The 12,739-nt window shown below is 43.6% G+C and overlaps 2 protein-coding genes across 2 annotated transcripts; one reads left to right on the plus strand and one right to left on the minus strand.

Moving 5' to 3' along the window:
- The first annotated feature begins 3,997 nt into the window (after positions 1 to 3,997).
- LOC139582590 (26S proteasome regulatory subunit 10B-like) lies at positions 3,998 to 8,161 on the plus strand. The gene is made up of 14 exons (XM_071412724.1): positions 3,998 to 4,142; positions 4,579 to 4,658; positions 4,772 to 4,811; positions 4,922 to 4,974; positions 5,092 to 5,159; positions 5,332 to 5,446; positions 5,556 to 5,643; positions 5,945 to 6,006; positions 6,106 to 6,229; positions 6,457 to 6,518; positions 6,835 to 6,955; positions 7,292 to 7,372; positions 7,475 to 7,546; positions 7,659 to 8,161. The coding sequence occupies exons 1-14, from the start codon at positions 4,058 to 4,060 to the stop codon at positions 7,775 to 7,777; spliced, it is 1,170 nt and encodes a 389-aa protein (XP_071268825.1). The 5' UTR covers positions 3,998 to 4,057; the 3' UTR covers positions 7,778 to 8,161.
- A 127-nt stretch (positions 8,162 to 8,288) lies between these two features.
- On the minus strand, positions 8,289 to 12,733 carry LOC139582591 (cell growth regulator with RING finger domain protein 1-like). The gene is made up of 6 exons (XM_071412725.1): positions 12,499 to 12,733; positions 11,677 to 11,816; positions 10,120 to 10,300; positions 9,656 to 9,803; positions 9,302 to 9,409; positions 8,289 to 8,991 (listed from the first exon to the last, which is right to left on the minus strand). Exons 1-6 carry the CDS (start codon positions 12,726 to 12,728, stop codon positions 8,644 to 8,646), a joined length of 1,155 nt encoding a protein of 384 aa, XP_071268826.1. The 5' UTR covers positions 12,729 to 12,733; the 3' UTR covers positions 8,289 to 8,643.
- Between the last annotated feature and the right edge of the window lie 6 nt (positions 12,734 to 12,739).

Raw genomic sequence — 12,739 nt, forward strand, 5'->3', positions numbered from 1 at the left:
TGATAGCCTTTAGCCGTGCCCTTATCCTACTCCTCCTCTGTTCCTCTGATGATGTAGAGGTTAATCCAGGCCCTGCAGTGCCTAGCTCCACTCCTACTCACCAGGTGCTCTCATTTGTTGACTTCTGTAACCGTAAAAGCCTTGGTTTCATGCACGTTAACATTAGAAGCCTCCTCCCTAAGTTTGTTTTATTCACTGCTTTAGCACACTCTGCCAACCCTGATGTCCTAGCCGTGTCTGAATCCTGGCTTAGGAAGACCACCAAAAACCCTGAAATTTCCATCCCTAACTAAAACATTTTCCGACAAGATAGAACTGCCAAAAGGGGCGGTGTTGCAATCTACTGCAGAGATAGCCTGCAGTGTTCTGTCTTACTATCCAGGTCTGTACCCAAACAATTCGAGCTTCTACTTTAAAAAATCCACCTTTCCAGAAACAAGTCTCTCACTGGTGCCACTTGCTATAGACCATCCTCTGCCCCCAGCTGTGCCCTGGACACCATATGTGAATTGATTTCCCCCCATCTATCTTCAGAGCTCGTGCTGCTAGGTGACCTAAACTGTGACATGCTTAACACCCCGGCCATCCTGCAATCTAAGCTTGATGCCCTCAATCTCACACAAATTATCAATGAACCCACCAGGTACAACCACAAATCCGTAAACACGGGCACCCTCATAGATATCATCCTAACCAACTTGCCCTCCAAATACACCTCCGCTGTTTTCAACCAAGATCTCAGCAATCACTGCTTCATTGCCTGCATCCGTAATGGGTCTGCGGTCAAATGACCACCCCTCATCACCGTCAAACGCTCCCTAAAACACTTCAGCGAGCAGGCCTTTCTAAATGACCTGGCCCGGGTATGCTGGAAGGATATTGACCTCATCCCGTCAGTAGAGGATGCCTGGTTATTCTTTAAAAGTGCTTTCCTCACCATCTTAAATAAGCATGCCTCATTCAATTTTTTGTTTAACCAGGAACAGATATAGCCCTTGGTTCTCTCCAGACCTGACTGCCCTTGACCAGCACAAAAACATCCTGTGGCGTTCTGCATTAGCATCGAACAGCCCCCGTGATATGCAACTTTTCAGGGAAGTTAGGAACCAATATATATAGGCAGTAAGGAAAGCTAAGGCTAGCTTTTTCAAGCGAAATTTGCATCCTGTAGCCCAAACTCAAAAATTTTCTGAGACACTGTAAAGTCCATGGAGAATAAGAGCACCTCCTCCCAGCTGCCCACTGCACTGAGGCTAGGAAACACTGTCACCACCGATAAATCGACTATAATTGAGAATTTCAATAAGCATTTTTCTACGGCTGGCCATGCTTTCACCTGGCTACCCCTACCCCGATCAACAGCCCTCCACCCCCCACAGCAACTCGCCCAAGCCTCCCCCACTTCTCCTTCACCCAAATCCAGATAGCTGATGTTCTGCAAGTGTTGCAAAATCTGGACCCCTACAAATCAGCCGGGCTAGACAATCTGAACCCTCTCTTTCTACAATTATTTGCCGAAATTGTTGCAACTATTATTACTAGCTTGTTCAACCTCTCTTTCGTATCGTATGAGATTCCCATAGATTGGAAAGCTGCCGTAGTCACCCCCCTTTTCAAAGGGGGAGACACTCTCGACCCAAACTGCTACAGACCTATATCTATTCTACCCTGCCTTTCTAAGGTCTTCGAACGCCAAGTTAACAAATTACCGACCATTTCAAATCCCACCGTACCTTCTCTGCTATGACATCTGGTTTCAGAGCTGGTCATGGGTGCACCTCAGCCACGCTCAAGGTACTAAACGATATCATAACCGCCATCGATAAGAGACATTACTGTGCAGCCGTATTCATCGACCTGGCTAAGGCTTTCGACTCTGTCAATCAGAACATTCTTATTGGCAGACTCAACAGCCTTGGTTTCTCAAATGATTGCCTCGCCTGGTTCACCAACTACTTCTCTGATAGAGTTCAGTGTGTCAAATCGGAGGGCCTGTTGTCCGGACCTCTGGCAGCCTCTATGGGGGTGCCACACGGTTCTCGGGCCGACTCTCTTCTCTGTATACATCAATGATGTTGCTCTTGCTGCTGGTGATTCTTTGATCCACCTCTGCGCAGACGACACCATTCTGTATACCTCTGGCCCTTCTTTGGACACTCCGTTAACTAACCTTCAATGTCATACAACTCTCCTTCCGTGGCCTCCAACTGCTCTTAAATGCAAGTAAAACTAAATGCATGCTCATCAACTGATCGCTGCCCGCACCTGCCCTCCCGTCCAGCATCACTACTCTGGACGGTTCTGACTTAGAATATGTGGACAACTACAAATACCTAGGTGTCTGGTTAGACTGTAAACTCTCCGTCCAGACTCACATTAAACATCTCCAATCCAAAATTAAATCTAGAATCGGCTTCCTAATTCGCAGCAAAGCATCCTTCACTCATGCTGCCAAACATACCCTCGTAAAACTGACTATCCTACCAATCCTCGACTTCGGCGATGTAATTTACAAAATAGCCTCCAACACTCTACTCAACAAATTGGATGCAGTCTATCACAGTGCCATCCGTTTTGTCACCAAAGCCCCATATACTACCCACCACTGCGACCTGTATGCTCTTGTTGGCTGGCCCTCGCTTCATATTCGACGCCAAACCCACTGGCTCCAGGTCATCTACAAGTCTCTGCTAGGTAAAGCCCCGCCTTATCTCAGCTCACTGGTCACCATAGTAGCACCCACCCGTAGCACACGCTCCAATAGGTATATCTCACTGGTCACCCCCAAACCAATTCTTCCTTTGGCCGCCTTTCCTTCCAGTTCTCTGCTGCAAATGACTGGAACGTTCTGCAAAAATCACTAAAGCTGGAGACTCTTACCTCCCTCACTAGCACCAGCTGTCAGAGCAGCTCACAGATCATTGCACCTGTACATAGCCCATCTGTAAATAGCCCATCCAATCTACCTCATCCCCATACTGTATTTATTTATTTATCTTACTCCTTTGCACCCAAGTATCTCTACTTGCACATCTACCAATTTTTTGTTATTGCTATGTTGTAATTACTTCGCCATCATGGCCTATTTATTGCCTTACCTCCCTTATCCTACCTTATTTGCACATGCTGTAAATAGACTTGTCTACTGTATTATTGATTGTATGTTTGTTTATTCCATGTGTAATTCTGTGTTGTTGTATGTGTCGATCTGCTTTGCTTTATCTTGGCCAGGTCGCAGTTGCAAATGAGAACTTGTTCTCAACTAGGCTACCTGGTTAAATAAAGGTGAAATAAATAAATAAATAAATAAATACAAATAATAATGAAAAGGACCCCAAAATAGAGAGGACAGGAGCAGCTTTAGTGTTCCTGAGTTTAAGGTGTCAGTGACAAAAAGAGCAACGGATCATTTATCTGTTTACACAATGGAGTTGTTGGTCATACTATTGGCTGCAGTGTGTGTGGAGGAGGTGAGGCCAGACAGGGTAGTCATCTGCTCTGACTTCTGTGCAGCACTGATTCATTTGTACAGCTTACATTCATTTGTGTCACAGAGCAGACAGGATCTATTGTATGAGGTTTTGCAGTGCTTGTATAGGGTGAAACAGATGGAGATATTTGTGATGTTCCTCTGGGTACCAGCTCATGTTGGAGTAGAGGGGAATGAGGAAGTGGATATTATTGCCAAGCAGGCTCTTAAACATCCTAATGTTGAGATGGAATTGTCCATCAGTAAAACAGAAGCCAAGGGATTAATAAGAACAGTGGTTAAAAATAAGTGGCAAGAGTTGTGGAACAAGGAGAGAAAGGGAAGACACCTGTATAAGATCCAGGAAAAGGTGGGGACAGGGAGGTCCTCAGGCCGAGAGAGAAGGGAGGAAAGTGTAGTCACAAGGCTGAGACTGGGACACAGAAGGCCACTGTCTCTGGTTCACACCCCAGTCCAGTTGGAGGCGGTAATGCACCTTAAAGTTGGTTGCCAACCGCCATATAAAATCCACAGAAGAAGAAGTAGAAGAAGAAATAGTTTACAATTCCCATAATTCATAGAGGCAAAATGGCTGACACCAGAGAAAAGGGACTTCAAGATTACAGAAAAAGATTACTTGAACATAAAGAGATTGATGGACGTTTAAAAGAGTGTAAGTGATGTATTAGCTTGTCTTTGCCAATATTTCAGAATAATACACATAAAAGGGGTTATCTAACTAAAATAACCAACATGACCAGTTAGCTAATCGGTTGTTGGCTAACTCGCTTTGTCATGCAGTAGAGTTGGCCATAGAAATGAATGGTCATGACAACCGGCTAACGCGTTAGCAAAATGCTAGCTACCAAAACAGCTGCAGTTAACCGTATATTGAAGTGTATTCGCTGTGCTTAGCAAGCTATTTAACCTGCTATTTGCCAAGACCGCTAGCTAACAATAGTAGTTAGAATTTAACTTGAGAACATTAAAACAATAACAAATGATCAGCTAACGTTAGCTAACAGAGCACAGCCCTACCTTCTAGCTAAAGTTAACTAGCTTGCTAACGTTACATAGCTTGATTTCATACTTGTATCCTGTGTTTTCAGTGAGGGAACAGCTCAAGGAACAGACAAAACAATATGAAAAATCTGAAAATGACCTGAAGGCCTTACAAAGTGTTGGTCAGGTAAAATTGTGTATTCACACAACATTATTTATTGATAAGCAATAGTGTGCTAAAATTGTCTCCTTATCATAAAGAATGGATTTTAACTGCAACTTATTGTAATACTTATGCAGATTGTCGGTGAAGTGCTCAAACAGCTGACAGAGGAGAAATGTAAGTTGTAACATTACAATCGTCTTATGACTCATTATATACCTAGGTCATATAGGTCTGACCCTTCGGCATTACATATTATGTCATGTTCGTTCTCTTCCTGTCTTCAGTCATTGTCAAGGCAACCAATGGACCTCGCTATGTTGTTGGCTGCCGCAGACAAGTAAGTCTTGAGCCATGACGTGCCCTTGTATCATCAGCATTTATTTACTTTCAGTGAGTGTAAGTGTCACCTCTCCATGATTGTAATGGAGCTCATCTATCTGTCATTTTCACACAGCTGGATAAATCGCAGCTCAAACCAGGCACAAGAGTGGCCCTGGACATGACCACCCTCACCATTATGAGGTAGGCACTGTACACGCACGCATGCTCAAAATCCTAACACACACACACACACACTCACAGCCATTGAGCAACTGTCAATTCAGTCTACTGAAACAAAATGTTCCAAGTAAAAGGTATGTCAGCCTTAAATGTTGCTGGTGATGGCAGTTAACATGTCCCTTCCCCACCTCAGATATCTGCCCAGAGAGGTGGACCCCTTGGTGTACAACATGTCCCATGAAGACCCAGGCAGCATCTCCTACTCAGAGATCGGGGGCTTGGCCGAGCAGATCCGTGAACTGAGAGAGGTACTTCTTGCACATCCTACATTACACTTATGATATTCTTAGAAAATGGGGGTACATGTTTTTCCTGAGCCAGTCAGGTTTTATATATGACCTTCCCCCTGTGTTCCAGGTGATTGAGCTGCCCCTGACCAACCCTGAGCTATTCCTGAGGGTGGGGATTATCCCTCCAAAGGGCTGCCTGCTCTACGGACCTCCAGGTAAGTCACTATCTAGCAGGATTTCACTCTAGACCGAGGCTGAATCTCAAGTGTTTCCTTGATTTCTCATGTCCTTGATTCCTTCACCTACCTCTCAAAACACATTGGATGAGAATATCTAAGGTCACGCCCCTCGCACCTTCTCCTCCAATGTGTTTTGAGAAGGTCGTCCAGGAATAAAGGGTGCTGCAAATCACAGAAAGACTTTTGAGATTCACCCTGAATAATGCAAATAAGTTACGTCACTGAGGTCCTGAGGGTTTATTCATAGATTTTCTTTATGCATTTATCTTTTGATTAGGCACCGGAAAGACTCTTCTGGCCAGAGCGGTGGCCAGTCAGATGGACTGTAACTTCCTCAAGGTGACTAGTAGGCTACACTTTGTTTAACTCCACTGGCCTTTCTGACTCTCTTCACCATTCTTTGAAAAACTTGGCTGACACTGTGTACCCCTGTGGCAGGTTGTGTCCAGCTCCATTGTGGATAAGTACATTGGAGAGAGCGCCAGGCTCATCAGGGAGATGTTCAACTACGCCAGGGACCACCAACCCTGCATAATCTTTATGGATGAGATAGACGCCATCGGTGAGCATCCTGAGCTGTAGCCTGGCCCCAGATCAGTTTGCACTGCATAGCCAACTGCTATGGTCGTTGTCAACCAGTTGGCTATACAGCACAAACAGTTCTGGGTCCAGGCTAAGCATTCTGAACCCTGATGCCATATCTATTCCTTCTCCCTTTGCTCAGCATTGTGTGCAGTGTCTGGGAACTGGGAATGTGTTGTAATTTAAATACTTGTTTTTCTCTCCAAGGTGGCCGAAGGTTTTCAGAGGGCACGTCAGCTGACAGAGAGATCCAGAGGACTCTGATGGAGGTAAAATGAGCGACCATAACACTTAGATATGTTACATAGAATTGATATTGTTCAACAAACGTTGCTTTCTATGAGAATGATGGTTCAATAAAACATTTATTTGGGGAAAGACCTGGTTCTTTGGCTTGGTCCGTACAGTATATATTGTGGGGATGTTGAAGATAAGACAACTCAATGACGTGTAGCTTGCAGTAAGCTTGACTGGCATTTCAATAAGCGAAGGGTATTACTGTAAGGTGTTTAACATTATTAGGATCCATGGCAGATAATCCTCACTGAATTGGATTTTAACCGTCTTATCTCTGTGTGCACCCAGCTGCTGAACCAAATGGACGGCTTTGACACCCTGCACAGAGTCAAGATGATCATGGCCACCAACCGGCCTGACACCCTGGACCCCGCGCTGCTGCGTCCCGGCAGACTGGACCGAAAGATCCGTAGGTTCTTCCTCATCTCTCTGTCCATCATCACCCAGTCTGCCTCATACTTACTCATCATATTATAATATATGCCATTAAGTAGACTTTTATCCAAAGGGACTTAGTCATGCTTCATACATTTTTCGCATGGGTGCCGCCGGGACGCGAACCCACAATCCTGACGTTGCACGGGCCATGCTGAACCAACTGAGCCATACAGTACCTTATCCCCTTTGGGACATAGGGTCACAATGATCTCCCTCCACTTCCTTCTTTTTACAAACAGGTAGTAACACATGTAAATCTCTATGGTATGAAAAGAGTGACACGTGATTATTTCTACTGTTCCAACAGACGTTGAGCTACCCAATGAACAGGCCCGTTTGGACATCCTGAAGATCCACTCTGGCCCCATCACCAAACACGGAGAGATAGGTGTGTTGATTTGAACACAGCTGGGACATATTAGGTTTAAGTCATGTTTTAGATTTCTGGTACTGTTTCCTTTTAACAGATGTTGGCTTTTTTTCTTCTCAGATTACGAAGCGATCGTGAAGCTTTCGGATGGCTTCAACGGAGCCGATTTGAGAAACGTCTGCACTGAAGCAGGTAGCTGTCATGACTAACTCGTACATTATCAGTCTAGCTTGACAAAAACTGATTTTTCTTGAATCCAACTGCATTTTGATCTGCTTAAGTCTGGTCTTTTTCTGTCTACCAGGTATGTTTGCGATCCGTACCGATCACGAGTACGTCACTCAAGAGGATTTCATGAAGGCGGTTCGCAAGGTGGCCGATTCGAAGAAGCTTGAATCCAAGCTGGACTATAAGCCCATATAAATTCCTATATCTTTATTTCTATATGTGAACGTGGGGAGGTTTGCTGTTGGGGCGTTCTCACCAGTAAAAACCCGTTTTTATTCCTTTTTCTCACCATTTTTTTTGCCAAGTTGTATGATGCAGAAAGGTTTCTTGGGGGAAAAGTGGATTAGGGATCTGTTCTTATCAGAGAACCATTTCTATAGAGTTGCCAAGAAGTGACCTCAGAACAGCTACAGATATGGGACATGCATACATTGTGTCTCTACCCTCTTGTAGTGTTACATTTCTGCCCAGTATTTAGGATTATATTAACGAGACAATAAATACTGTTGCCATTGAAGCGGCGGTATCTGTAAAAGCATACAAAAGGAGTATGCCATATTAAAAACTTTATCATACTGATCACTGTTATGCTGTTTTTTACCTCGATAAAGCTGTGATGCCTGGTTTGGCTTCTTCGCCAATTTCCAAAAAATGTAATTAATCATTTCCGTCCCTACAAACGATCAATGCTCAGGAGAAAAAGAAAAACAACTTAATATATGGTATATTGATAATAAATAAAATACATCTATACATTACACATAAAAACAAATAGTAAGTTTTCCATATCTACATACATTGTTTACAAACAGTTCAAGGAATAGTTTACACCACAACTATCAACGTGATAAAATGAAATGTATATGCTCACAGCCCTACAACAGTTTGAAGTGTCCAATAGATGACTTTGGCGTAAAACCATATCACATCCATTCTATGATAAACACTGATTCCCATGAAACGGTACTATTATATCTGTATTGGACCAGCACCTATAGTGATAATGCACATCCTGGCCACCATACAGCTACTCTAATGACATTGACCTGCTACATCACAGTTCATTCTTCCTCATCTTCCTCCTCCATAGGGGAATTCTGGAACAGGGCAAACGACTCCAATACGAAAGCTCTGCATATGGGGCAGTGTTGGAAGCGATGGACACAGCCGTCACACACACAGGCGTGCCTGCAGGGTAGCAGAACACGGTTAACAGGTGCATTCTGACACACAACACAGTCTTTGGCTTTTCCCTCCTCTGACCACTCCTCTTCATCTTCCATTCCTGGTGTCTTCTCCTCTTCCTCCCTTCCATGTTCTCTTTCCTGTCGTTCTGGTGGTATCTCTGTGCTAGGGGCGGGGTCAGTCGCCCCTGACAACCCCATGCTCTCAGCTGACATAAAGAGTGACTGGAGGAGGAAACAGACAACAGATACCATTGCATTTATGAGAACGTCAACTGCCAGCATCAGACATGCTCTTAACAGCCAACAATTTATTCCAATATCTACAATAGCATACCACTAAGAAGAAAGCAATGTATTGGCCTGCATTCTAAGTGGAAAGCTAGTATGGATAATGGAACACAATCAAATATCAGAAGAAAGTAATGACAGGCTACTGTAATCTCACTGAGCCCTTGCCCACTCCATAGAAACATATATTCCTGTTTCAATGGGACTGGATGAATAAATGATGAATAAAGAAACAAAGCTATACCTTTAACTCATACATGTTCCCTTGTGCCGTGAGGAGGTATTGAAACAGGATCCGTGCCGACAGGCTGTATTTGTCATCTGGAACATGGACTACGGTGACACTGGCGGCCTGAGAGAGAGGAACCATGAGGGATAATGAGTGTCACATCTAGGTCAAGACCCACGCAGAGAAGGTACCGTTAAACTTACTGAGCACACCTACCGGGGTGTTTATTGTTTTCATATATTTTCCTTCATTATGTTCCCCTAACCCTACCACCCCTCTCCTAATTGGAGTAAACTAATGGACAACAACATTTAGGCTTCTACTTCCAGCTTACACATGTTCAAGTGTTACCATGACAGTCATACTCACAATGTTGTATGTGTCCCTGGCTTCAGGCTCAGCCAGTGTGAGGAGAGCCACCAGGGGATAACGTTCCCGTGGCAAATGACCAAAATCAGTGATCCTCAGTTCAGCTGGCATCTCGCTGTAGTGCTCCTCTCTGTCCTCTCCACTGATACTGAGGTTTTGGTTAAGGGGTGAAATACATGATGAAACTGAACATGATGAAAGACATTAATTAGCCTTGCATGTACTCCATCCATCCTCAATCTTAGCGTAACATCTAAATATCACAATGATTAAATATCATGATATATCATAATACATCAATGAAACTTGCGATATATCATAAAGGATAAACATAACATAACAATATATTCTAGAACCTGAATATCAAATCGGACCATCACATGTACAAAACATGTACTAATAATACTAAACTAAGGAAGCAACAATGACACAGATTATCAGATTATAGCCCCTGAGAAGGATACTGGAAACTTTGGCAGTGGTGGTACTGGAAGTGCAGGGCTTCCTGGAACTGTTGTGGTGTGCTGAGCCTGCTGGGGCCATGTTGGTGGGTCTGTAGCGCCCCCTGGAGGGCATGGACACCACAACCCCAGTAACAGCTCAGCACACAGGGCTCCAGGCAGCATGGATGCAGGGACACACCCTCTGAAAGGAGGAAGATAATGAATGATTCATTGTTGATTGAATGATTAAGGCCCGATGGGGTGTGGTATATGGCCAATATACCACGGCTAAGGGATGTTCTTAAGAGTGACGCATCACAGAGTGTCTGGATACAGCCCTTAGCCATGGTATATTGGTCATATACTACAAACCCCCGAGGTGCCTTATTGCTATTATAAACTGGTTACCAACTAAATTAGATCAGTAAAAGTATATGTTTTGTCATACCTGTGATATACGGTCTGTTATACCACAGCTGTCAGCCAATCAGCATTCAGGGTTCAAACCACCCCGTTTATAATTGAGCAATAAGGCCCGAGGGGGTGTGGTATATGGCCAATATACCACGGCTAAGGGATGTTCTTAAGTGCAACGCAATGCCATTATAAATTGGGTGGTTCGAGCCCTGAATGCTGATTGGCTGACAGCCGTGGTATATCAGACCGTATACCAAAGTATTACAAAACATTTATTCTTTCTTCTCTAATTACATTGGTAACCAGTTTATACTAGCAATAAGGCACCTCTGGGGTTTGTGGTATATGACCAATATACCACGGCTAAGGGCTGTTCTAATGCACAACGCAACGCTGTTCTTAGGCCATATACCCCCCCACACCCCCCCGTACCTTATTGCTTTATTATAAACTGGGTGGTTCGATCCCTGAATGCTGATGGCTGAAAGCCGTGGTATATCAGACCGTATAGTAGCCTAGTGGTTAGAGCGTTGGACTAGTAACCGAAAGGTTGCAAGTTTGAATCCCCGAGCTGACAAGGTACAATCTGTCGTTCTGCCCTTGAACAGGGAGTTAACCCACTGTTCCTAGGCCGTCATTGAAAATAAGAATTTGTTCTTAACTGACTTGCCTAGTTAAATAAAGGTTAAATAAAAAATAATAGCAGTAAGGCTCCTCAGAGGTTTGTGATATATGGCCAATATACCATGGCTAAGGGCTGTGTCCTAGCACTCCCCGTTGCGTTGTGCCTAAGAACAGCCCTTAGCCGTGGTATATTGACCATATATCTCAAAACCCTGAGGTGCCTTATTGCTATAATAAACTGGTTACAACCATAAATAGTACAGTACACAAGTATTTTTGTTTCATCCAATCAGCATCCAGGACCCAAACTACCCAGTTTATAATATGCAATAAAATCTACATTTATATATAATTGATGGCGGCACACCTATAACATAGTATGGGGCATAGACCTAATATAACACTATACTATATGGGCCCGTTTCCCTGGAATGTCCAGTGAAATAGCTTTTTGGACCTGGAGGGTTAATCTGGGTCCAGGAATCTGGCCCTATGTGTTGTGTGTTGCATTATAACTGTCCTTGTATGCTCTCTTACCAGTCACAGAGGCCACCCCAGAGGTCCCCATCTCCAGGGCAAAGGGGTTGGTCACCTGAACCATCCTCTTCTCTGGGACAGGCAAGACTGACTCAGTCTCATCAGAGCTACGAAGAATCACTGGGACATCGAAACCAAACCTATGGGGGATGAGGTGGAACAGCACAGAACATTTGAATGGAGATATTCCATTATGTTGTGTGTATAAGAGATCAGACGAGATTTTCGAAGTCGCCTACATAACAACTTGACAAATTGATATTGCACGCACACCATTTTTTTAAATAAAAGTTTATATCATCCCATTTTTGGGGATGATATATAAAAAATAAATGCTCTCTAATAGCCAACCTTATGAAAAGTATGGCAATTTGTGTAGAACATTATAAATTAATTACAAAATTCTGCCAACCACTTTAATGTTATAATAAAAGAAGTAGACAACAGTGCAGAAAAGTGAACATTACAGTTCACTTCAGAGGCAATGTCACTATGTTCCAGTTTCCGGAGTCCCATGTTTATCCAACGCCACAATGTTTCATTTTCTCGCGTGCCGAACATTGCGTCACTGTATTTTTGTCACGTGAGGTGTCAATGTAGCAATAATGGTGTGCTGTCAAACGATCAACGCCTTTTGCCATCTTTATTACAGCGAAAGAGAGGAGGAATTGGACTTTACTGAACAGAATATAAACATGACTGACTTCTAAATTTCGGCACAGATACGACAGATAGCTAGCAACATTATGTGTAGGCTAAAATAAGCCCTTCATTTAATAACCATAGCCTAATGTTGTTGTCAAGGCAATTTGATAAACCTACCAGCCGAGGACCATGGCGGCGGTAACAACGAAACATAAGGATATGACACTAATGTAAAATAAAGGAGAATATTCATACAACATAACTAGAAACACGGCTGCCATTTTTAATCTGGCTAACGATAAATAAACCGATTTATGATCAAACCCGTGAATAAAAAATACATTCGTATCCTCCATAGCAGGCACTTCCGTCACTACGGTGTCCTGTGCACATACCCTCATGCGCATTTTTTCGCGCA

This window comes from Salvelinus alpinus, chromosome 8, assembly GCF_045679555.1.
Source record: "Salvelinus alpinus chromosome 8, SLU_Salpinus.1, whole genome shotgun sequence".
Taxonomy (NCBI): Eukaryota; Metazoa; Chordata; class Actinopteri; order Salmoniformes; family Salmonidae; genus Salvelinus; species Salvelinus alpinus.